Genomic DNA, 24,595 nt, shown 5'->3' with positions numbered 1-24,595 from the left:
CTAACTTTTATCTTTTTTCTATTGCATATTGTATAATTCTTTTGCAATAACTGAGGAATTCTCTCCATTGAACTTAAAAATGTACGCTTATTTAAGCACAGATAAATGCTTCTGTATACAAAGCGATTAGTTGAATGTTTGTGAAAGCTTTGAAACGGTTAATATATAGCTAAATATGTTATATTACATAATTATTTCAATTGGAACGCTTCAGCCAAGTTACTTATGTCAGTACAAAGATCGCGGTAACAGATAATAAACATTAAATAATTTTAACATATGGCAATCCGAATTTTGAAAATACTTTTTTTAGCAGACAATGAGCTATAATATTCAACTCTATGGAGTTTTTACATCAACAACCAATCACTTTAAGTAACCGACATAGCGGGATACGTTGTTTTGTTTTTTTTTTTAATAGTCCCTCTTTTTAAGGCCCTGTTCTTTCCCCTGCCATGTGTGGAGGCAAGGATGTTACATTTCGGGTAAGTAAGTTTTATAGGTTTTTAAATTTTTTATTTCCATACACCTTCACAACAACTTTTACGTCTTCTTTTTATTTTTCATATATTCAATTTTTCCTCATTTGCATTACAAAAATGCATTCAAATGTCTGCCATGGCCTTAAAATTTTGAGGAGGTATCCAGGGCACAACTAAGAAGATTCTTTCAAGATTGACTTTGTCATGTTAAAGCCTTTGATATACACTGTATTAAGGCCGCTTTCAATAGTTATTTTTAAAACCTATGAGATCAGGAGACCACTGTATAGCAGTATTTCCTACCGCTGAGATGATGGTATTTATTTACTTTTTCTGTCTTAACGTTGGAAAAATTAAATTATTACCATAACTTATGTATTAAACTTCTAAATGAAAGTACACCTATCCCCCGATTTACACGGTAGATACGTTCCTCAGAAAAACGTGTAAAACGAAAATCTTGCAGAAAATAAATAATTTTGCTCTTTAACAGCATTGATTTTTTTCAATATTTTTAGGTGTACACAGAAATAAAAATAAAATGCATTGACAAGTTAAAATATTTAATATATTACGGAAACACTATTTTTTTATATTTAATTACAATATATTAATCAGAAGAACAAAAATAAAAGCAAAGGTGTTTTATTATCCCTTTATCACTGTCAGAAATTACTCTCATTCTATTTTCGGAATCAAAGGTTCGAATTCATTTTCATCACTCGAAGTTATTTGTGCCGATTCGATGTTTGAAGCAGAAATATTTACAATATGAGAGATGGTAATAAAATCTATTTAATTTTTTGTGAGATCTTTGTAAACTTCTTCATATTGAACCAAGTCTGCACATAAGCTCGGGATTCCCTGTGAAATGTGTACACAGCACACGTGTTCAATCACAGTAGCATTTAGTAGAGTGCGATAAAAACCTAAAAACACTTATTTCTAAATCCGTGTAAAAGCGAAAATGTGTAAAACAAGTACTGTGTAAATCGGGGGATAGGTGTATTTTGTTATGTATCTATTTTTATTAAATATTTGTATCATTTTCAACGACATCTATATAGATACCATAATCACCATCCTCGGCGGGCGATTTAATTTTTTTTGGCTTTATTTTTGGGGCATCTCGTATCACCCCTATCAAAGATGGACAGGTACAATATTTTGTAAATAATTATTATATTACCCTCACTCTTCTTTTATCCACCTAAATATCTTCCACTAGTTTTTCTTTTTCTCCATTTCATTTCTTTTATTTCTCTTCATACTTTATTAACTTTTATGGCATTATAGTACGCAGAAGATGCTGCTGCCTATTCTCTGAAAACTCTTTATACAGTAGCAATCCTATATAAATAATGCACAAAGTGTTAATTATATAATATTGTATCCCGGGAATCAAACCCATGACTTGCGACCGCAAGTTTCAATCCTCTACCACTGGGCCAACACTACTCGCCAATATTCGCATATTATATAATATCTTATTATTAATAAATATTATATATTATTAGTAAATCATACAATAGTAGCTGCATTTTTATTCTTATACATTAAATAAATCCATTTCTTTCGTATAACTCGACACCGTATTATTAAGATACAAATCTCTTATGAAATAGGTCTAAGAGCTATCTAAGGTTTAATGTTAATCATTTTTAATAGATGCAAAATCATTATACATTAGAGAAATATATTTGTATTACAGAAGTTCTGAAATAACCTATTTATATATTCCATTTTTAAAAATTTACAGGCAAAGGGTAGACGTAATGATTTTAGCATTTTCTTCTAGTCGCAAAACCATGACATACTCATATAGTCGTCATTGCTTCAGCCCGTATACATATACCATACAGAAAATTTCTATGGGGGACATAGTATAATCGCCACACTTGACTAGCGGATTGGCGATCGCAGAGTGGTATTATGGTACGCAGAGGACGCCGCTGCCTATCCTCTGGAACCTTACTTATGAGCAAAGGCATTCCTATGTAATTAACGCCTCTGTGCATTATAAGATTGTGTTCCGGGAATCAAACACGCGTCTCACGATCTTAAGTCTAAGTACTCTACCGCTGAGCTACCACTGCTATATACGTAATATTAATATATAAATATAATTGCGTATTTAGCCATTATTATTAACACAGTTTTTTAGTTTCATGTCTTAGTTTAATCTTTGGAAATCTGAGTTTTATTTGTAAAAAATCAGAAAATGCGATATGACTTCCAATTGTACATCTTTATTTTCATTTCTATATAATGTTTATATGATGTGACAGTTAAATGAATAAAAAGAATGAGTGCGGTCATATTATTTACAAAAAGACTTTCAAATATACGATAAATAGATCAAGCATCGATAATCATTCATGTCACATCACTAAAATTAAGTAAAGACACGTGACAGCCGTTTATCCGTTCGAAAACGGAATTACAATAATTTTATCTCAACATCCGGATCTAATTTCCGAACACACGACGAATTGTACCCGGATAAGCGTTATGCTATTTATACACCGGATATATGCTCACATTGAACTTGACTCAATTTAGTGCCACGTTTTCGAGACTTCAATGAAGTGTTTGCCGCGTAAATATAATCATATTGTATATCTATTCGCAGTAATAGTGACTCATAGTTGTAACTCACTTGTAATTACTATGTTAATTACGTTCATTAAAATAATCACAAAAAAACCTGATTTTTGAACGGATATTTGCAGATTACGTAGGTTTATGTAGGCAGGGCGTAGAAGGCACCTATCCTAAGACCTCTTTTAAGATAGTGAAGCACGAAGGCTACTGGTGGAGCCTAAACTCTGGCCGGGTACCATCATTTTACTGGATTGAACGCCCCATAGAGTGTCTACGTTCAAGGGTCCCCAGGAGAGGACCTCTGTTTGTGTCGTCACTCGTCGAATATACTCGTTTAGTATTACTGATTGGTTATTATTGATAGGCTAATATCACTACCATAATTTGGGAAAGAGTTAGCGGTGAAAAAAGAAGTGGCGGAATTAACTCCAGCAACGGTTTTATCTGAAACGATCGAAGTTTAGCAACTGCTGTGATATACGAACAGACCTTGATTCTGACGAGACCAATAGGTTTTCGAACGACCGTGGCGCTTGTTAGTTGTCCGTTTCATTCATCGACAAAATTCGACAACTCTTTTTATAGCCTCTTCACTTTTACTTCTTCGTCAGCGCATGGGGGAAATGGTGATTATTTAAACATTTTAAGCAATAAGCTACCACCGGCTTGGTACGCTGATCTGCAAAGAACCGGCCAGAAACACAACAGTTGCTCTTTTTTAAAGAAATTTATCAATTATGCATGTGTAACATGTAAATGGATCAACAAACCAAGTACCACATATTTCATTCAATTTAAAACTCTTAAAAATTGTTATAAGATTTTTTTAATAATATACTTTGATTTTGTATTTATAACTAAGAATAAAAATGACCAAGATATCTTGTAAAACTTTGTTATATTTACGAACACCAAGACACATAAAAAATATATTATTTGACATGTATTGCAAATCAACCATTAGAATACCAAGTTGTTTAAAAATCTCTGAGGGAATCTACAGCTTATAAGTTGTAAATCGCCAGTACAGCTTTCTATAAAATAAATAAGAAATTAAAAATAAAATTCGGTAGCATTGTCTCATAATAAAATACCGCAAGAGAGTACGCTGTTAAAATAACTAAAATATAAGAGTCGTGCCACATTAGCAGGGGCGGCTTAACCTATAGTGCAGGGTGTGCAATGCACACGGGCGTCGCCGTCTCAACTAAGAGCATCGTCTTGGACCATCATGGTACAACAATGATATGACAGAAGCAGCCAGCCAGCGAAGTGCTGGAAGTAGCACAACAAGTAAGGCGGTAACTAATACCATACCCTAGGCTATATCTACTTATAAAATAGCTTGTTGGAATATGAAAAAACTTTTTTGTTACGACGGCAAAGTTAATAGTTACAGCCGAGGGGGGGGGGAGCTAGGGGGCGCCAGGGTTTCATTGCACACGGGCGCTACACTAGCCAGAGCCGCCCCTGCGTATTAAGGACCCTTAATTGTCTTTGGTTTTTAATTGCAAAGGCGGCAGAGCTGAGTTTACATGCTAATATTGAAACATGAGGATTTTGGGAGCAATACGCTATTCTGAAAAATAATTTTTCCGCTTCCGATTTAGGTTTTACTTAAGTTCTGAGGAAACTTAAATATATTTCAGATGAAGCATTTCACCATAAAAGAGCTGAATTTGGTGCTAATTTAACAAATTAGGTACACATGTGTTTACTACAAATGATTCGAAATAGGTAATATGTAGAAATTAAATTTAAGCTATTTTCTTCAGGCATTATAGTGTATATCATGTTGTATTGTACATTTTAATATGTATGCAGTATGATTAATAACAGATGTAAAAGCTTGAAAGCTTTGTGCCGATAAACCTGTTATGCATGCAACATTCAACGTTAAGAGGCATCTATAGCTATAAGGAATCAACCTGTGTAATATAAATTAATTAAGTGCACTAGTAGTACAAATGCGTTAAAAACAGAAGTAGTGGTTTTAGACCTCAAATGCGCGCTGCATGGCATAGGTCTTAAAAGATATCTATGGGAGTAATATCATAATCACCACGCTTGGCAGGCGGGTTGGCGATCGCTGCAACCCATCCTCGGGAAACCTTGCTCGTTGGCATTGGCAATCCTATATAATTAATATATAATGAGAATCGAATCCGTGACCTAACATTTCAAGTCCCAGTTCTTTACCTATTTCGCTAAATATGTTGCCAAGCGCGTTATATTTATTCTTTTGTCTTTGTCAAGGACAGAGGAAGATTTTTCTAGAATTAAAGGGTGGAATGAATTGAGAGAAATATAGTTATAACACTTTTCTTCTTCCATATAAATCACAGAGTATTTTAAATATTTATATAACTGTCAAAGATTTGACGGGGATTTATCTTATCTCATCTATGGAATCATTGATTATATGTGTTAAAAGTTTTAAAGCTCATGTATTTACAATCACCGCGTAGTCCAAAGATCACTTTGAAATATGTCACATATTTTTTTTTATTACAATGGGATTGGCCACTAATATGTGACTATACAAAGACTGCACGGACAGATAGTTAACATTAATTTAAATATATATAGTATTATCATTACGTTATTTATTATTTCTAAAACCATTAATTATTATATAAGGTGTAACATACATTAATAGACAGCAAAAGATATAAATATACACTATTTTAAAGTTTTTCCAATTCTTTTGTTTGATTACATATATATGCATATAAGACAATTACACATATTGTTATATATATGTACCGACTCATCACGATATCTCTGAAAAAATAAGGCTTTTAAGTTTGAATTTTGGTAGGAATATTTCTTTTGCGTTATGGCAGTCAGCTAAAAAGGTATTTTATGAAATTTCAAAGATTCAAGTAGGTGTTTAGGGTCAGCTTATTTGACCATAAAAATGTATGTTAGAATAAAAAAAGTAATTATATCTTATATCATTAAGAACTACAAAAACAATGTAATTACTAATGGTAGAAGCAATTTTAATGACATTATTATTAAACTATTACATTGTAGAAAAAAAGAAACATGTTTTTAAATGTAATTCTAGTTTATTTTAAGATATTAAAACAATAAATAATTTCAATTTGAAAGAGGTTTTATATACTTTTTTGTTAGCGTGTGATATAGGTCAATGACTTTTGTAATACGTCTGACTAAGCAGATAATTGAATATCAAAAAAAAAATAACTGGCAGCCAACATTAGTACATTTATTATTTTATTAAATATAATTGTAATGTATCTGTGCAAGTTTCAAATATTTTGTTTTTAAATTAACTAATTTATGAAACACTATTTTGACATTTTTAGTGGCTCTCTGTGTTCCAACATAACTCCTGAAGATGCCCCGTGGAGGGGTGAAACACGTGGTAAGTGATTTGACGGTAGCAGTTGTATAATTTGCATTGTTTACCGCATGCGCAATTATCAGCGGGCTAGCGGGCGGTGCACTTTATTGCACGACTACCACTGTATGTGCGGAAGTGGCTAAATATTGGTCCTTTTCTTACTTAGGATGGACTTCCGCAAGGTAACGCCTGATTCCATTAAATATTTTTAGTATGACTTGAAAGTAATAATTATTAACCTTCCGATTTTGATTAATTATCATCCTTCCATCTTTAAGACTTGTAGTAATTTTCACTGATTCGGCAATCTACCTAGTGGGGGGCGTATCGACGCCGCGTCTATCGGTTGCTAAATAATAACCACGCGGTCTCATCGACCATCGGTTCAAGTGTTGCCAAGTACCACTTCAAACGCTCCATTCGAACTCAGTCGACCTCAGTTCATCTGCTGATTTTCTCATTTCTGATTTGATCTCGAATCTAAACCCCGAGTATAGCCTTCTTACAAGGCCTATCGTAAACGACCAAGTCTAATAGCCACAACTCATCACCGTGGAAACAAACTAATCAAAGACCATGTGTATAAATAAAGAAGAATTTTTTTTAAATAAAAATGTTTATTTTTATTGTCTATGATATCCCGGTAAGTAAAACACATTGTCTGTAATTATCTTAACATGGATCATTCGTGTCTTTTTTGATTGTTTAAGTAATTTACTATTGTTTTATCAGTTTTATTCGTTTATTAACATTTAGATATGATCTAACATGATTATATATTAAACATATTTTATTTTCTACAATTTTATTCGAAAAGTTTAAAATTTTACATCAAGTTTTGCTGTTAATATAATACCTTTTAAAGTAAGTAGACAAATAATTGGTAATTATATTTCAAAATAGAAAGTGACATAAAATTTTAGTTAACATGCGATAAATATTTCTTGTTTGCATTTTTCAAGTTAGTACTTAAATTGAGTCGCTTCGCTAATTGTTCTCAAAACAAATGCTTCCACAACATATAAATTACACCAATCAACTAATGGTTCAACTCGGGTAAATTTCTTCGCGGAACTTGAAATTCTAATGACTTAATTCGCTGTCCCTTTCTTTTAAGAGGACAAAAGAGAAAAAAAAATACTGGTACTTTTTATTGCAGTACAGATGTCATTGTTTTGACATTGTTAAAAATATACATGATATATTTTCCCTTACCGCGATTATAATAAAGGGTATAATGGCGTGAGTATTGCCAGGTATATTTCATAGTTTTAACAATTATAATTATTGGAAGGTATTTTTGAAAATTTTAAGTTTGCCAGTTGTGCGTGGGCAGCGGGAGAGGTAATTCACATCTCCCGCAAAAGACCAGCCCCTGGCGTGACCGTCCGTGATTTCTACACCTCGAAGATCTTTATTTCTAAACTCTTTCGGGATGAAGATGTCGATGGAGGAAATGATGAGGAGGGCAGACGACTTCAACTTCAACGACAGCGGCTTCGAACTCGTAAGTACTTACTACATTATATTAATTAGATATACCGATTAAAGAGACAGTACGATATGCCGTATATACGTACAAGTTGTCTTACTTAAGGTGAAAATATTTATAATTAACTTTACATAAAGAAAAGTGATAGTGAAACATCTATTTTACAATTTATGACATATGAAGAACCTCTTATTGTCAAATTTTTTCCATCAGCGCACAATCAAAAATTATTGTAGCTCCATTTTAATCACACGATTATTTCCAAGACTTCCTTGAAGTAATGTTCCAAATTGCAGTAAAGGTATTACTAGAAGCTAAAGGAGCGACAGCTTATGCATAGTCTTAATAATCCTTACACCTGATGGCTTCAGGAAATGTCCGGCCCGCGAGTTTCGCTAGCATAAAATAGGTCTTAAATTAGGCACCCGCGGAATATTGGTATCCCACTTTGGCAGAGTCAACCAGGTCAAAAAATGAAATTACTACTTAAATACGTATATTACAAACGAGATAGATACTCTGAGAAGATCCCACTTAGTAACAAAAACTAGGTTTAGTCTAAATGAACCCTAAAGAACTGTGCCGAAAAAAATACCGTCTTACAATTGTGATCTTAAACTTTGTTCTTAATTTTAATTAAAAAAGTATAGACGAAAAAAAATTACAATTATTCATTTACAATTGGAATTAAATTAACAATATTTTTGTGAATTTAATATATACATTTATATGTAACACGTTATATAATTATCAACAAAATTAACGTTTATTTTAAAGCAAATTTTAATTTGTAGGGTAGTTTAAATGTTCTATAAAAATCATTTTTTTCAAATCAAAATTTTTGTTGAGTATTAAAACCAGTATGTTATTAAAAAAAACATTAATTACTTTCAAAATAACATACTAACGTTAAATAGTCTGATAACAGAAAAAATAGCTGACACTATATAGCTTAAATACAAACTACTGCTGTCAAGAGATATACATTAGTTTTAAATTAAAATAAAAAATGGTGATCACAGTACATTGAAGGAAAACTACCTCCATTTTTAAAAAGATCTTTCATTTAATTGTTAAAATCTATCTAAACAAAACCAATAATTATAATATTGTGCATTCAAAAAACTGTTAAAAACATGTGTCAACATGATTTTGGCGCGAAAATGAGATATCCAATATGACAAGCTGTTATAATGTTTTATGCTATACTGTTTCCAATGTTTCATTATTAATTTGTTTAGTAAAATTTCTACACCATTGTCATAATCCATTACATGCTCTATATATTATACAATCATATACATATATGTAGTACATATTTACGTGGAAAAGGCATTATATAAATATTAATAATAATTCGACACAATATCCTGTTTTAGTGGCCATGAAAGTGCTCTTTTACCATTTATATGTGAATATTTATATATATCTATCTACCTATATATGTATATATATATATAAATACATGTAAATAAAGTAGTATCTAAGTAAAGGTTAAAAAAAGAGTGACATGGGAAATTGTAAATTATAATTAAATATTAAAGTTCTTCACTCTGTATTCCTTTAATTCATATTTTTACAAATAAATAATTATATAAACTCAAATATTTATTAGTGCAGTACTTATTTGCGAAATGATTGACAGCTAGATATTTATTTCCACACCCCCAACGTAATTCGAATATTGGGAGTAAACATTGTTATTATTCTAAAATTGCAATGATAAAGCACAAACTATACAGGGTGATTGGTTAAAGGTGTGAAGACTTTGAATAGCTGCATTGTTCAGTTACTGTAAACTATCGTATCTAACATCTAAAACAAAAATATATAATATAAATAATAATAATTAACGAAAAGATAATAAAGTAAAAAAAGGTGTTCAGATTCTAATTATTGAATGGTAATTTTAATTCTTATCTGTTCCTGAAGATGTTGCATTCCAGTAGTAAAAAAACCATTACAAAATGTTTTTTTTTTTTGCTAAAGATTGGAAGCAGGTGAAAAAGTTTTTTGCTTGCAAATGATCCATACATTTAATCCATAGTATACAGTATATAGCAGACATAAAGCTATGAATAGTAACAGAAAATGAACCAGAGGACATACAAATTGTAGAAATAAATAACGTGGAGTCAAAATCATGATAAGTCGTAGTAAGGTGGTTGTGTTAAGAAAATAAAAGCTACCTATTCTAGCCAGATTTCTATGATGATTGATTAATACTAAAACGTAAAGGAATTTTTTTTGTGAAAAAGGAGAATAGCTGTTTATAACATGGATCAGAAGTATTGAATAATGAAATTTCCTACGTAGCGACATCTGTTGGATTAGAAAAAAAGATTAGAAAAGGGGTTTTCATTTTCTATTCCTTGCCGATAGATGGTAATGCCCGTAGTCTTTGTAAAGAATATTAAAAGATTCAAACGAATGCCTTGAACTGTAATTAACTATTTATGTATCTATTGATATGAGTATTTTTAATTTATTGGTTCATATCTTTATATTTAGTTTTTTTTCTTTATACTTAATTCTTGAAATTATTTTACATGTATATTTATGATACACGATTTTGATCTTATATTTGTAATTAATTTATCTCTGCACCTCCCAGAGGGATAACGGCCAGAGAAAGCCTTCAACATTATGTTCGCATTTAAGTAAATTTTAAAATATGCTAAATAATAATTTACAAATTTATTCATTTCAGGAGCTAAATCTGCAGTTGATGCGACGGGAACTCGTCAGCATGATAGACGAGGTCGTGCAAAAGGACTGCAATGTCTGTAATCGCCTCAAGTGCTGCTGCGAGGAGCCCACCCCGACACCCGACGAACCTTCGACGAGCGGTGGCTCCAGCCTAACCAGCACCAACTCAGCCAGCATCGACTTCTCCACCCTAGCACCATCAGCTAAAACATTACCAAAACCTATATGGGAAACTACTCCTACAAAACGCTCCAAGCGTGAAGAGGATCTCGATAAAGATGTAGAATCCTGGGTACGGGCATCCACACCCAGCGCCCAGCCAAATCTGCCGGAGGTGAAGAGAACCGATACCCGCGATGGGGCGTTCTCTTGGGTCTCTTACAATTCAGTTTGGACCGATCACAAGCCTTCGACTTCGACAGCCGCTAATTACTCCATGGAAATGAAGGTGTTGAAAATCCTACACGATATGAAACCAAAAAAGCCTACTTTCCATTGGGATGACATTAAACTTGATGAACTTTCTTTCCGACAAAACAATACCTTCAATATCTCTGGTAATAAATCTGATTTGATTCCGGCTGGCTCTAGAACTGCCACGGATCTGAACTGTACCAATTGTATTGTAGACCATGGAAATAGTTCTTATATTGGCTGGTTCGGTGGGAAACCCTCTTTAGATGCAAATGTCGGTAGGAATGCGGTGGATGCGTTTTTCCGCAACTTTAGAAAATCCACAATGCCAACAGCGCAAAATAACACGCCGTTTGTATTGAGCCAACTCGCGTACGCTTTCAAGACAACTCCGAAGAAATCTTCCTATTACACCCATTTTTAATTACAACGGTATGATTCTTAACTTCGTTGCAACTCTTCACTCTTCTATTGATACTTTCGAAATTTTTATTGCAACGGCACGAACGGGAGGAACAACGATAGGTCAAACACTTTTTATTACAATTGAAGAAACCTAGAGATTTCTTTTAACTCCCTTTAACCTATTTGTTAGAAAAATTTCCCGAAGTTCTCAAAGCTAAAGGACCATGTCATTAATTAAAGCTGCCATTATAAAATCTGAAGACAGTAAATGTTTTTGCATCCAGTCCAAAGTCAACTACTTCATCCAAACATTACAAAACCAGAAATCCGAACAACATGAGGTTATCAAAGTGATGATAAATGAAGGCATATTGACTTAAACTCGCCTATAGGGATTAACCTTTCGAATCAATTGTTGTGGAAATTTAGTTTAGACTAGTGTTTAGATGTTTTTTGAATCGATATGATATATAGGTGTTTGTAAACTTTGTCTCTAGTAATATGGCAATATCGAAGTTCTGTCCCGTTCGCTCTTAGAAATACGTCGTATTTGGATCTGTTTTGTTTTTAAGTTACACTCGAATCGTTTTTGAAGATTCTTTTTGCATGGTACAAAATTTAAGTCTAATAGTAGAAAACATGTACCGAGATACAAGCATTCAGTGACATGTCAGTCATTGCAAAATCGTATCACCGAGTAACAGTTAAAATAATTTACAAAAAGAAATTGTCGTTTTAGGAATTCCTAGTTATTTACTAAGATTTTGTGATGTTTCCTATGTAAAACTATAATAGGGTCTCACCGCATATAAAGTTGTTTATATTATATTCGAAAACAGTTTTTTCCAACTCATGTTAATTTTTTACAAGTCTTCTTTAAAACGATTGTTATTCGTCATACAAAAATTATTTTGAGTGTACATTATCGATAAGCTAAAGTTTCGGAAAGAGTTACTTTAGGTTTATTTTATGTTCACAAATTGTATTTTCTCAATAATGGTTTCCGGTCATGTTACATATTGAAATAATCTTATCGTTCTATGTAAACACGTAGTGATAAATTTTATAGACAGGACCAAAGTTCTAGAAGAGTTGCAACAGGAAGTACAAGATCTTACAATATATTGAGCCTACAGCAAGTCGGGCAATTGTCTTAGATTTATTACGTGTCTGTAATAACGCACTAGTTGCTTATATTCCATGCATAATTTTGTTAAGGATAACTAAGAAACTTGTCCTCTTCGGTGGAGGGAAAAAAAACTCAGCAGGGAGATAATAATTGCTATAAGGGATGAATTTCAAAGGACAAAATTTTTTTTGAACATTAAATAATGGCTTAAATTGATATCTATTGATATATTATATATATATGTGTGATATAAAGATGAAAAATGCAATAAAAAAATTTAAAAAATATAAAACGATTAATAAAAAATATTAGAAGTAGTTTAATAAAACTAGATGGCGGTCGTGTCGCGCGGTATTGAAGCAGTCCAAAAGACTAAGGAAAGCAACTTCTTACAATTTGACTTTTATATATAATATTAGAAAAGCAAAGAGATGAGAGGAATGATACCACTAACAACTTACTAATTTCTGTCTAAAAATGACGAACTGTTTATAAAGGTCTTTGGGTTTTTTACGACTCTTGGTCAGTTCCATCTCCAACATTAGATATGGCGCTTAGAACCTACTCGTAAATTTCAGGTAGAATGAAACGCTGAAGGCACTAACAATTCGATCCGCCGCGCGAACTTATAAAGCCTCTTTCAGGCAGCACCGCCAAATAAGATTAACTGATATCGAAATGTTATTTTTTATAACAACAATGTTTGTTTAATCATGTTTTATTAATTCACTTTTTGTTTATAAATCTGTGCGTAATTGAGAATAATGTAATCCATAATGATAAAATAATAATTTACAATTGAATATGTACTTGTTTGATTTATGACTTCATTTACATTGGATCAGCAAACCCTCTGGAAATAATAAATACTAGTGTTTCAACAACATGTTATATAAACACCAAATTTAAATACATATATAATTATGTAAATTGAGATATAATAAAATAAATAAAAACCATGCAGTATCTAAGTTTCAATTACATAAAATTAAATCCTACCTATGTTTGATCGTACGCATTTATAGCAGTTCACCAAAAGATTTTTGATCTTCCTTTTCATAAACATAAATTTAAAGTATCTTATTTAAAAAATCTTATTTTACCATTTATGAGTTTTTAGTTGATCGGGAAGTGTAGAATTTGTGAAATGTGGCGCAAAAGTAATGTCATAATGTAAAAGTATCTTAATTTTTACAAATGATACCAAATGTCATTTCTTCGACAATAATAATGTATATGTATATATATAAGCTGTTAATAAATAATGGAGTAAATCTATATATCTACATCTAAATAAGATATGTTCACATATAGCCACAACTTATGGGCCAACTGTAACAAATATTAAAAATCACTTAAAAAAACTGTTGATTTTCTAAGCGGCTCTTAACGGATCAGAATTCCGAGAGCAAGTCATTTGCTCACTGACTTAACTCTTGTTTTTAAAAGGTTAATAATATTTGACTATTCATAAAGTTGTAAATTCCACTCTAGTAAGATATTTTGGTAATTTGGTACACTTGCTCTAACGCCATCTAGTGCAATGATGGGACACCAAGTCTACAAGTCTTATCTTTAAAAAAAGGTGATAAAGATTATAATAAAAATTAATTTTAAGTAATTAAACACTTTTGTATTGATAACAATAGTACTTGAATAGAAGTTACAACTCTTTTAAGAATAATAGACACTTTATAAATTTTCTCCACATAAATTAAGACACGGTGTACTAAAATAAATCATATGAAATAGGTGATAGAAGTATCAATAAAGGTCTTGTCTCTAACATCAATTTCTTCATAACTACCATTAGATGAAGTTATTAATGAAGTAAAAATAATGTGAACAGTCATCACGTGATAAAAGGTTTGAAATCCGATGTACGTACATATTAAAACACTAAGCTAAGAGTCCTTTTATCCGATTTTGAAGTTGTAATTTGTTTTGGTTCCTTTGCGGATCTCCTCATTTTTGATTCGATTCTTACAGTCCTTACAATATATATATCATTAAAATGAGTACTTAATTTTATAAATACGTGTATTATACAGGTTGATTGGTAATCATTGTAAAAGCTCTCAAATTCTCTCTTAGTTGTCAACAAAAATCATTCTGCCAATCTGAAAAATGTGAACCTGAAGGATTGTACTTTAATCAGTCATCTATATACATATATATATATATATAAAGCGCTTTGTAATTCCATGGAATGTCCACCAAAGCGAGTGCGAATGTGAAAGAGTTCGGCAACCTTCTAATCAGATGAAGTCATCTAACTTCACTACTTTAAATCCCACCTTACGCCCACGGAATCTTTAAATGTCATATGACATTACCCAAATGGGTAGCAAGGACAGTTCGGTCATAAAAAAAAGTTATATGACATGCATTATTTTATTTTCGATACAACACAAAAAACTTTACACCGTTTTTGCTATAAGCGAAGTAAAAAAAAAATTATCATTACATTTAATTTGTTCAACCATAGATTATAGAGATAATAAAATAAGGTAGGTAAAGCAAATTAATAATGTAAATAGGAGGTAGTTGAGAATTATATGAAGAACGGCAGTTAGGCGGCGGGGCGATCGAACACGCGCCGCAATTGCAATTACAAAATCGTCACCATCACGCCTCGCCGCCGTTAATGATAAACATCATTGCGGCCGGACAGTGTCATTGCTCTGGGCTTCAGTATCGACAATCGGTAAGTGGATTATTAATTAGTGCGCACGAAACGGGAAATGATTTTCGAAAATTTTACTTCCATTTGTACTTCTGAAATAATGTTATCGTGTCGTTTAAAGGATTATGAATGTATTTCTAACAAAGTGTTATAAGCCATTCGGGAAATATGGCATGTAAATGAAATTATCTCTACGTAATATTGAGATCAATGAGCAGGAAAAAGCGTGGGTAGATCATCTACCTCACCACCGACATATTTAAAGTCGCGCGAAGTAGCTGTTTGTTGGCAGCGCTAACTTGTAGTGGGCATATATCGACTGAAAAGAAGAATATGCAAAAAGAAAAAAATAAACGAAACATAGTTCATAGTGATCATAAGAAATGTTTGGATATAAGTGAAAAATCTTTAAAGATTTAGACTGGAAAAGAGGTATAAATACTGCTTTTATATCTATAATCAATCATTCTGTGTATATAACTGATAAAGCGGTAGTCCGAAAAATAACAGACAAAGAAATTAATACGCATGCTATAACACTATATATACGAACGTCAATTTCATCACCGCGGTGATCTTTGAAGGAGGCCTTTGATATACAGTAGGCTTCTATCGGCTGGTATGTTTGCATATATATATTGATTTATTGCACTGCAAGTTTTTCGTTATACAATCTATATTGACCACCTTTATTTACTAAAAGGCATACGTCTAGCGATTTTGACAATCTTTTACAAATTCTCTTCATCTTGTGGGTGAACAACTATGCTGCGCTTACCAATTCGTAGTTTCTAATGCAGAACTTTAAGGATCCATGGCCATCTTTGTTAAGTATTAACCAATACCGCGATTGAATTTATCGAGTTAGGGTTGATAGCTATAATGATTCTTGGGGTATCACAAAATTTATTTCACCATATCACGTCTCCCCACAAGTAGATGAAATCTTTTAGTTCGTCGATAGACAATTAATGCCGCTTCCAAACAGCCTTATTGAAATTCTATGGTTAGGTTTTTGTCCAGGTGTGGACGTTTCACAGCTAGAATGATATTGTTGGTAAATGACAGCACAAGCCAGCTAAGTTAGGATCCTTTGCGCAGATTACTTAATACCCGTCTAAGCGATCTTTGAATTTTGCAACTTAAAGTAATATTAGCCGAGGATTTCTAGGGAGTTCTCTAGCTTAGTTGCATAAACGAGGTTACAGCTAAGTGTCTTCCGTGCTACATCTGTAACTTGAAAGTTTTTACACCTGTTCCTAATCACCATGTGTAAATTGATCACTGAAATATATTTCATTCGCGGAAGATGGGCTAATATCTTCTGGCAATAAAAAATTTGCAGGGATTGCAATGATTAATTTTGATTTGTTGTAATACGAATTTTAAAAACGCTTTTTTTTACTATACCATCATTAAGTTATTTATGTTTTGTAAAATCTTTGATTTTTGGATAGGGTGTAATGTACATTATAAATTTTAGGTACACAATGAATGAAGAGTCGTCTGTCCTGGACGTGATCGAGGACAAGTACCACGGGCTGCTGGAACCTGTCACCATCTCGTACAGCAACGTGACGGTGCGGCGCGCCTTCATCGTTTGGATGTACTGCGGACAGACCAACAAGTTCCAGGAGGTCTGCAACTACTATCACCACCTTGAGGCTTTGGTAGGACACGTTTACACTATTACTTCTTGAAGTTACTGTTGTTCAACATAACATGGAAAGGAGCACATCAAAGATTAAATTACAAGTAGGTATATTTGAATATTGATAAAGAAAATTAAAATAAGAAATTATTTAGAAATTAAAAAACCATTGATTTGGATTTAAGACAGGCAGACAGGCCACAGAGAGGCCTATTCCTTTTTCCGTTTTATTTTTTCTTCCTATAGTATTTTATCTTATATCATTATCATTGCTAAATATAATCCTTTTTTATAGACTTTTAGTAAGACTATTTGAAAGTAGCCTGAATACAGCGCCTTCTCATAGGAAGGCATTGCTTACACAAGGTTATCGACAAAAGTTTTACCCAGAATGAACACCTCTCGGCACTTGTCGTTCACCTACCCGCACATCTTCTTGGGAATTCTGTCGTGTTTCAACACCATCATCATTTCAGCATCTACTATTGAAAATAGACTGCCTTCAAAGGTTGTATCGATGACCGGTCTTTCGCTGCATCCAGCGACTTCCAGTCTTGACTATATCTTCGGTCTACCTAGTATGGACCTACCCGTACCACGTCTACCAGCCCGTGGTTACTACACGACAACTTATGGGTCTTAACGGTCGACATAATACGTTTTTAAGATCATGCTTCTGCATTGTATCGTTTATGAGCGTGTTTTTTAACTTGAGAAAAATACGTCATTATTTTATTTACCTATCTTATTTATTTTAATTTATAATCGACATACACGTCTACCCTAAAACGGCAAATATCTTGTACTCCTGATTTTTAGTTTTTAGTTCCTATTTACTATATCATCATTGTTTTAAGTGAATCTTTTTAATGTCATTATTATGCGCGCTATCTATTATTCTAATAGATGACTAGCTTGATGGTGCAGATTGTTTATGTTTCTTTGTTTCACTTATCTCTATCTAATTATTTTATATGTTTACAACTACCACCATTGGTCAATATTGACCAATGGACCATTGGTCAATTTGACATAATAAATATGTAAAAAATTAGTCATTTGCGATGCGGCTTTATCTTAGTAACTTGGTAACTTCAGATTGATTTTAATATTTTTGTAACTCCAGGAGGAGCAGATGTCGGAAGAAAATCGAGCCTCGAGCCGTCTCATGGAATACGAGCTCTTCGCCAACCAGCCGCCCACTTCCGCGTATCTGATCCGCCACTTCCCCAAACTGTACTCCGAGTCGCAGCTGTTCCAGCAGAACGTCGGAAAAATTATACCCAAACCCGACGACACCAGTGTCATGAAACTCCAGGAGCTGACAACGTTCGACCACGCTAACGGAGCCTCCAAAACAGAGATACTAGAAGCCAGCTTGATGATAAGAGACTATTGTAAGAGAACCGGGAAGACGCTAGATGGCTTCCTGAGGGAGTTTAAAGAGCATACGGAGATATGCGGGTTGCCGAACACAGTCGGCAATGTGTCGCTGTATATCAAAAGGAAGATGGTTCAGACTGAGATACAGCTGGTAGCGAGTTATGCCACTGCCTTAGAATCACAGGAGAACAAGGATACCCTGGATAACACGTGCCAACCAGCGCTGGCAAGCGGCGCTCGGGTCAACCCCGTGATTCTAAGGAAGGGCACTTCGCTACGTTCAGACAGCTTAGATAACTTCGCGACTAAAAATAAAACAAGCAAAACAGCCATGTCCGACATATCAAACGTAACACCAGCTAGGGACTTCCTCAGCAAATATGAAAATATCGATGAAATTTTGCAACCGAAAATATACTCTCCGGGTGATAATGATTACTTGTTTGAAACCTTGCGGTGTGACGTCACCGATGTCCCGAAGGAAAGCGTTCGAAAATTTTCAGATACAAATTTCATGAGAGAAGATAGCGTGAATTTGAGAAACTTATAATGCGGTTTGAAATGACGATTTAACATTATTTATATTACGATTTAAATTTATCTAACCTGCTGACGATTAGAAAAGACTCTAATAAAATAAGATGTGCAATATTTTGACGAAAGAAATGTATTTTTTCTTTATATGAATAACTAACCAAAACATAAAATATTGTAAGTAAGAGTTCGATGACATAAGGAATTTTCAGTTAAATTCACTATTGTAATTAAAAAATTATACGGTACGATTTCGTAAACAATTTATATGACATATAGTAATGTAATATTTATAAGATTTCTAAAGAAATAACATATTTCCGAAACATAAAATATTGTAAATAAGATTTCGATGACAAGGGATTTTCAGTTAAATTCACTATTGTAATTTAAAAAATTATACGGTACGATTTCTAAACCATTTATATGACATATACTGATGTTATATTCATAAGATTTGTAAAAAAATAACGTATTACCAAAACATAAAATGTGGTAAATATATAAAGTTGACGTAAGTATTCTTACTTAAATTTACTTCTGTGAATAATAAATGACGCTGACTGTATAATTATTAATACATTAAACACGTAATAAAACATGAAAAAAGATATTTTATTTTAATTTCTAGTACTCTGAATTTCAGTAGCCAAATAACATCTTTTGCAAAGTATTTAATGCCAATCAACTTCTATTTGATTGCAGCTTCATAACACTTCGCAAAAATAAATTGTTAGTATTAAAAGAGAAATGTAACTCAAAATATCTGAATGTCCAAATATCTCATGACGATGCTATGCTGTTAGTTGAACATGAAAATATTGTCCGAAACTGTGTAGTGTTGGAAAAATATTAATCACAAAAACAATTTTAGTCAGTGATGTCAACAGCGCAAAAAATATGATTATTATAATAAAAACACGCCATGAATTTTTGCTCCGACGAACTACCCAAAAAATAAATTAGAACGGTACATCACAGACATCGGACATTTGTGACTACCCGAATAGGTAAATAAAATGTAATAAATGACATTCATCTAATAATAAAATACTCAAGTTTTTGAGATATAAAAACTGGCAAATCACTATTTTTTCTAACATTATTGGGACATAAAAATAGCTGGTGGTAATGGTATACCGTAGCTGTTAAAACTTCATCTTCTTCCATTATATAGTGTTTTAAAATAGTATTTAAAAAAAAAGTATAATTTATTTTTGTTTTAAACTTTTTAAGGATTAGTAGTAACAATAGGAAACCCTAAATAGATTTCAATATTGTGAAGATAAATATTATCAAATGAAACTGTACATCAACTATGTTAAATTTAGAAGGTTAATTAATATTATAAATAAAATTATGATGAAATAAACAACATTAATATAAAAATAAATTGTGAAAATACTAAATTTAATTTAGTTTTACAAACATTTGTTTATTTAAGTATCGATTGCAATATTAAACGAATAACAAATTATCGATAAAGTAAATACTGTTCGATACGTTCACATCCCTATCACTCGTGAGTGCGTCGTCTCCTGACTAGCGCAGTCCGCGCACACGCGTCGTACGGAGCGGCGCGACAAGATGGCCGCCGCGAGCGCTTATTCAACGCCCGTCAACACCGTGGACAGGACTAACCTCATCCTGCTCATAAGGAATAACATCCTTAATAACTCCTCCGACTTGCTGCCAGATCCTGATATGGTATGTATTGATGTCTTACTTTGCATCTTAACGTGACCTCTGGATGTGTCCTTGATAAAGGGTCTTACTGTTCAGGGCTAAAGGATGATTTGATGTTGCTTCATTCATACTGTTAAGGTAAGAAATTATTCTTTGTGTTGTTTACATATGTATGGTTTAGTTAAATATATAATTCTGTTTGTTAAATGTATATTTTAGTGTTTATAGCAGATGTTTTGGTCAACTCCAGCAAATATATCCTAGCATGTTACCTTCAGTTCTAAATATCCCTAGCCGGAGTCTACCTTTAGAGGCTGTAAGATATTTCTGCGGTAGCCAAGAACTATAAATGCCAAAGATATCTAATATATATTGTATATATAATTCATTTCGTAATTATTGATTTATTATCTGTACTAAAACTATTATGCAAATATATTTAAATGTTCGTACGTGATTATGATTTACTGTTTGCAAATAATATAATTGAATATATCGTTTTGAACACCATTATTGGTTTTGAACTAGAGTTAGATAAGTAAATTAATTAATAGTGCTAAATAGTTTGATTGCTGCAATTTGTACAAGTTAATGTTATTGTAATGCGTATACAATAGACTCAACTCATGGGAATGATTTAGACCTTTGTGTACTCTTTATCAAATAATAATTAAAAATTATAATTGTGACTTGTGTAATTAAAATTTAATACTAACATGTTGATTGAATAAATATTATACCTATCTATTTTGTTTGAATTTTAACTTACAAAATGTAATGATTTCTTAATTTACTCTTTTGTATACATAAATGGAATATTAAGAAATCACGTCATTGGCATGATAATAAGATACAAATGCCGGTCTTTGTTCTTTTAGCAATTTTTATTCTTTCGGACAACCATTGGATTGGATTCATTCATCGTTTTTTTTTTTTAATCTGAGATTTTACTGCTGCCCAAATGAAATTTGCAGATGTCTTTGGTTAGAGGAGCTTAAGATCTTATCAATAATTTTTAACAATAGTCTGTCGAGACAGATGTTTTTTTTTTATCATTTTATTTAATTACTATTTGCTGTTGTTTAAAAGGTAAGTTATGAATTTGTTAACCATAGGTAGTTGTGTTTTGGAATACATAATGATTTTCGTGATATGACAGTGAGGGCGTATGGATCAATTGTCGAACTTCTGGGAAGCGCTGCTATCAACACAGCTTTAAACTCTTTGTTCATTTATTCAAAGAGCGTTCGTGCAGTTACGGTGTAAAGGATTATATTGCGTGCACTCGAGTTCAATGAACTTCTACTTTTAAACTTTGAATACGTAATGGATAATTTCTACATTGTTTTTGAGATTAGTAGTTGCTCTTATTGTTTTCTATATTAAACTATTACACATGAATTAATTTATAATAATTCAATTGTAATATTTTTTTAGTCAAAGGCTCCCGTTTTTGGGTGGCCTCTCGTTCCCCCTGCTTTGTGTGGGACAGGGACGCCACATTTTGGGCAAAATATTTTTATCAGTTGTAATAGTTGTAAAAAGGGTGAATAAATAAATATTGAAACTACGTATTTAAGAATTCATTTTGAAGTTCGATTAGATTATTAGCAACTAAGATGCGGTAATGTCTAACGAGTTCTTTTTCTCTCAGCTGCGAGTCACTGCCTTATATTATTATATACAATTCTTTTTAACAGTAAATTGAGATAAAGTTATATATATGTACAATATTATTGTAAAGTTAGTTTGTTAGTAGAGATAAAAATAAAGACATTAATAAATTAACAATATATAGAAACTTCATTTTCGTGTAAGGTTTATTCCTAGTAAAGCCTTCGAGCATACTATAAAAGGTTTATCATAAGCACTGCTTTAAATCGAAGAAATAAATGCTAATGGAGATACATTGACAATGACAAAAAAATATACACCTTCACAGCTGACTTTGTGTGGTCAGGTAGTCAGGTTCCGGAATGTGTATTGGCGCAACAGGTAGATAAGTATGGTTGTTACGGTACCTTGTGCCGGACAAAAGAAAGCCTTCGAAACTAGGATTGGACTCCTCTATGAATGTTACAAAAAGTGATAGACGAAAGCGAAGGTAGTAACGGAATGTAATTATTTTTAAAATTTTAATACTCTTTATTGTTTATGCTAGAAAATATATGCATAGTTGTATAATAGTAAAGAAAATCGTACAATGGGCGATCTTATCAAACGAAGCAATTTCGTACAAACAACCATAGTATGAAAAGAGTATATGTATATAATATATATTCGTAATAAAAAAAACATGAAACTGACTTAGATTGCAGTTACCTCAGAAATAATAAAGAAACAGAAAGAAAAGTCAGTTAAAAGATAAATAATAGTTGCTCTAGTATATATTACTTTAACTATTTTCATAAAAATAGGTGGTGAGTTGGCACGTCTCATATTCAAGAATATACAATGATTAAAAATGTATTAAACGTAAGTATTCAATTAAAATATTTATTCAGTGTTATTGGAGGATCATTTAGTCTAGATTAGTTTAGATCTGCATACGCTTAGGAATTGTACAAATAGAAAATATAAACTTTACTAATAAACATAATAATATGCGTCGAAGTTGACAGGACGGCATACCTGCCTGGTCTAAATATGTATCCTCTGTTACCTCTCTTTCACAGGGGTCCCAAACACATGTTAGTTAAGTTTTATCTAACAAAAAATACGACTTAGTTCCTTTAGCTTTCGCCTTGTAAGTTGTATTAAATGTATTAATGAACTTATGTATTGAATTTTAATAGTTTTATGTTATTCCGTATTGTTAATAAATACTAATGGTTTTATAAAAAAAAATATATTTGCCACTAATTAAGACGTAAAATCGTAAATATAAAAATGTGACTTTTTTTGTTTAAAATTCAGTTACTCTGTCAAAGTTAAATAGCTATATTTAAAAAAATGTAATGAAAATTTATAAAGAAATTAGTGTGATATTTGAATTGCGGTTCGAAAATATTTTTTAAATGAATAAAACAAAAGACATGTTTTACGTTTAATTTTATACGTACACATATTTTCGTATGTGCAAGTGGATGCAAGAGGCCCACGTACTGCTCTGGACAACCTACGGTTAAAATGATGATAAAGCAGCCGTCAGAAATGATCACAGTCAACACTGTATTTACTTTCATAGAGGCATTACTAATTGATCACCGAAACTCAGCGTATCTTTATTTCTATATTGATTGTATTTTTTCCTCTTCCACAGATGGATACAGAGTCTCCTATCCGCAAGCCGAAGAACCTGCAGCCGGTCATCAAGAAGCTGTTCCACTCTCCCATCTCCGACTTCAGCCCCAAGAGAGGTACCTTCTCCCGGGACCGAGCGGACAGGGGTAAAGGCGCTCGGAAAAGAAAGCTGATACCAGATTCGGAAGAAAAAATTACAAAAGTATACGTGAAAGAGTGCGAAGGGGAGAGTTATAGTGCGGAACCGGTAGAGGGAATGAGAAAGAGAATGCTGATAAGTCTATTCCACAACAAGGAGTACTCCATGGAATGCGGGGATTGATGTAAGTCGCATTTGGCGCTCTACTGGGCCGGGTCTACTAACACTTGTTTGTCCACCGGCCTAATCACGCCCCTACTAATTGATTTTTAATTGTAAAGTCGAGTTCACAGTTACCACTCGAATGAAATAACTGTGGCGGTTATATTGTCTTCCTTTAGTCGATAAGAAGCCTATAGTAATATGTTTGTCTTCCAAGCGAATTTATTTTTACATATTTGTATGTTACTATAGCATCTCAAGTTAATCCCACCTACGGTAGAAGCTTTATCAATATATAATTAATCTTAGTTCTCGTCCGTCTGAATGTGTCATGTGATATTAATTAGGATAATTATTGTGAATTAATTTTTATTGATTTAAATAACTTTTAAATATAATGAAATACAATATTTTTTTATTCTTTGAATTTATTATTAAAAAACCCGAAAAACTTGTAGGAGGTAAGTCATATTATCCTGAACGGGGGCAGAAAGGTAAAGTAC

The 24,595-nt window shown here is 32.5% G+C and overlaps 4 protein-coding genes across 6 annotated transcripts in view; 3 read left to right on the top strand and 1 right to left on the bottom strand.

The window, feature by feature from the left end:
- Window positions 1-24,595, bottom strand: part of cpx (complexin) — a 284,362-nt gene that overhangs the window by 142,339 nt on the left and 117,428 nt on the right. The window lies entirely within an intron of this gene.
- Window positions 7,882-13,413, top strand: LOC137925973 (uncharacterized). Its single transcript, XM_068769479.1, has 2 exons — window positions 7,882-7,966; window positions 10,662-13,413. The coding sequence occupies exons 1-2, from the start codon at window positions 7,895-7,897 to the stop codon at window positions 11,496-11,498; spliced, it is 909 nt and encodes a 302-aa protein (XP_068625580.1). The 5' UTR covers window positions 7,882-7,894; the 3' UTR covers window positions 11,499-13,413.
- On the top strand, window positions 15,183-19,028 carry LOC137926043 (uncharacterized). 2 transcript variants are annotated; one of them, XM_068769577.1, is made up of 3 exons: window positions 15,183-15,315; window positions 16,778-16,964; window positions 18,072-19,028. In XM_068769577.1, exons 2-3 carry the CDS (start codon window positions 16,785-16,787, stop codon window positions 18,876-18,878), a joined length of 987 nt encoding a protein of 328 aa, XP_068625678.1. In that variant the 5' UTR covers window positions 15,183-15,315; window positions 16,778-16,784; the 3' UTR covers window positions 18,879-19,028. The 2 variants fall into 2 exon arrangements, with proteins under 2 accessions (XP_068625678.1, XP_068625680.1); XM_068769579.1 differs by lacking the exon at window positions 15,183-15,315 and adding an exon at window positions 15,695-15,726.
- LOC137926047 (uncharacterized) lies at window positions 20,413-24,504 on the top strand. The gene is made up of 2 exons (XM_068769583.1): window positions 20,413-20,569; window positions 23,811-24,504. Exons 1-2 carry the CDS (start codon window positions 20,450-20,452, stop codon window positions 24,111-24,113), a joined length of 423 nt encoding a protein of 140 aa, XP_068625684.1. The 5' UTR covers window positions 20,413-20,449; the 3' UTR covers window positions 24,114-24,504.

Source organism: Battus philenor, unplaced genomic scaffold, assembly GCF_028537555.1.
Source record: "Battus philenor isolate CCGP_79_NKW_IND1 unplaced genomic scaffold, ilBatPhil1.0.hap1 SCAF_28, whole genome shotgun sequence".
Taxonomy (NCBI): domain Eukaryota; kingdom Metazoa; phylum Arthropoda; class Insecta; order Lepidoptera; family Papilionidae; genus Battus; species Battus philenor.
The sequence above is the reverse complement of the archived record's forward strand: the minus strand, read 5'-3'. Positions and strand labels throughout refer to the sequence as shown.

Excerpts from the sequence above, each read along its gene's own strand:
- LOC137926047 (XM_068769583.1), top strand. The coding sequence starts at position 20,450 with ATGGCCGCCGCGAGCGCTTATTCAACGCCCGTCAACACCGTGGACAGG. Across the intron at positions 20,570-23,810 it reads TGCTGCCAGATCCTGATATG|ATGGATACAGAGTCTCCTAT; the intron begins GTATGTATTGAT and ends CCTCTTCCACAG.
- LOC137926043 (XM_068769577.1), top strand. The coding sequence starts at position 16,785 with ATGAATGAAGAGTCGTCTGTCCTGGACGTGATCGAGGACAAGTACCAC. Across the intron at positions 16,965-18,071 it reads ATCACCACCTTGAGGCTTTG|GAGGAGCAGATGTCGGAAGA; the intron begins GTAGGACACGTT and ends TTGTAACTCCAG.
- LOC137925973 (XM_068769479.1), top strand. The coding sequence starts at position 7,895 with ATGAAGATGTCGATGGAGGAAATGATGAGGAGGGCAGACGACTTCAAC. Across the intron at positions 7,967-10,661 it reads ACGACAGCGGCTTCGAACTC|GAGCTAAATCTGCAGTTGAT; the intron begins GTAAGTACTTAC and ends TATTCATTTCAG.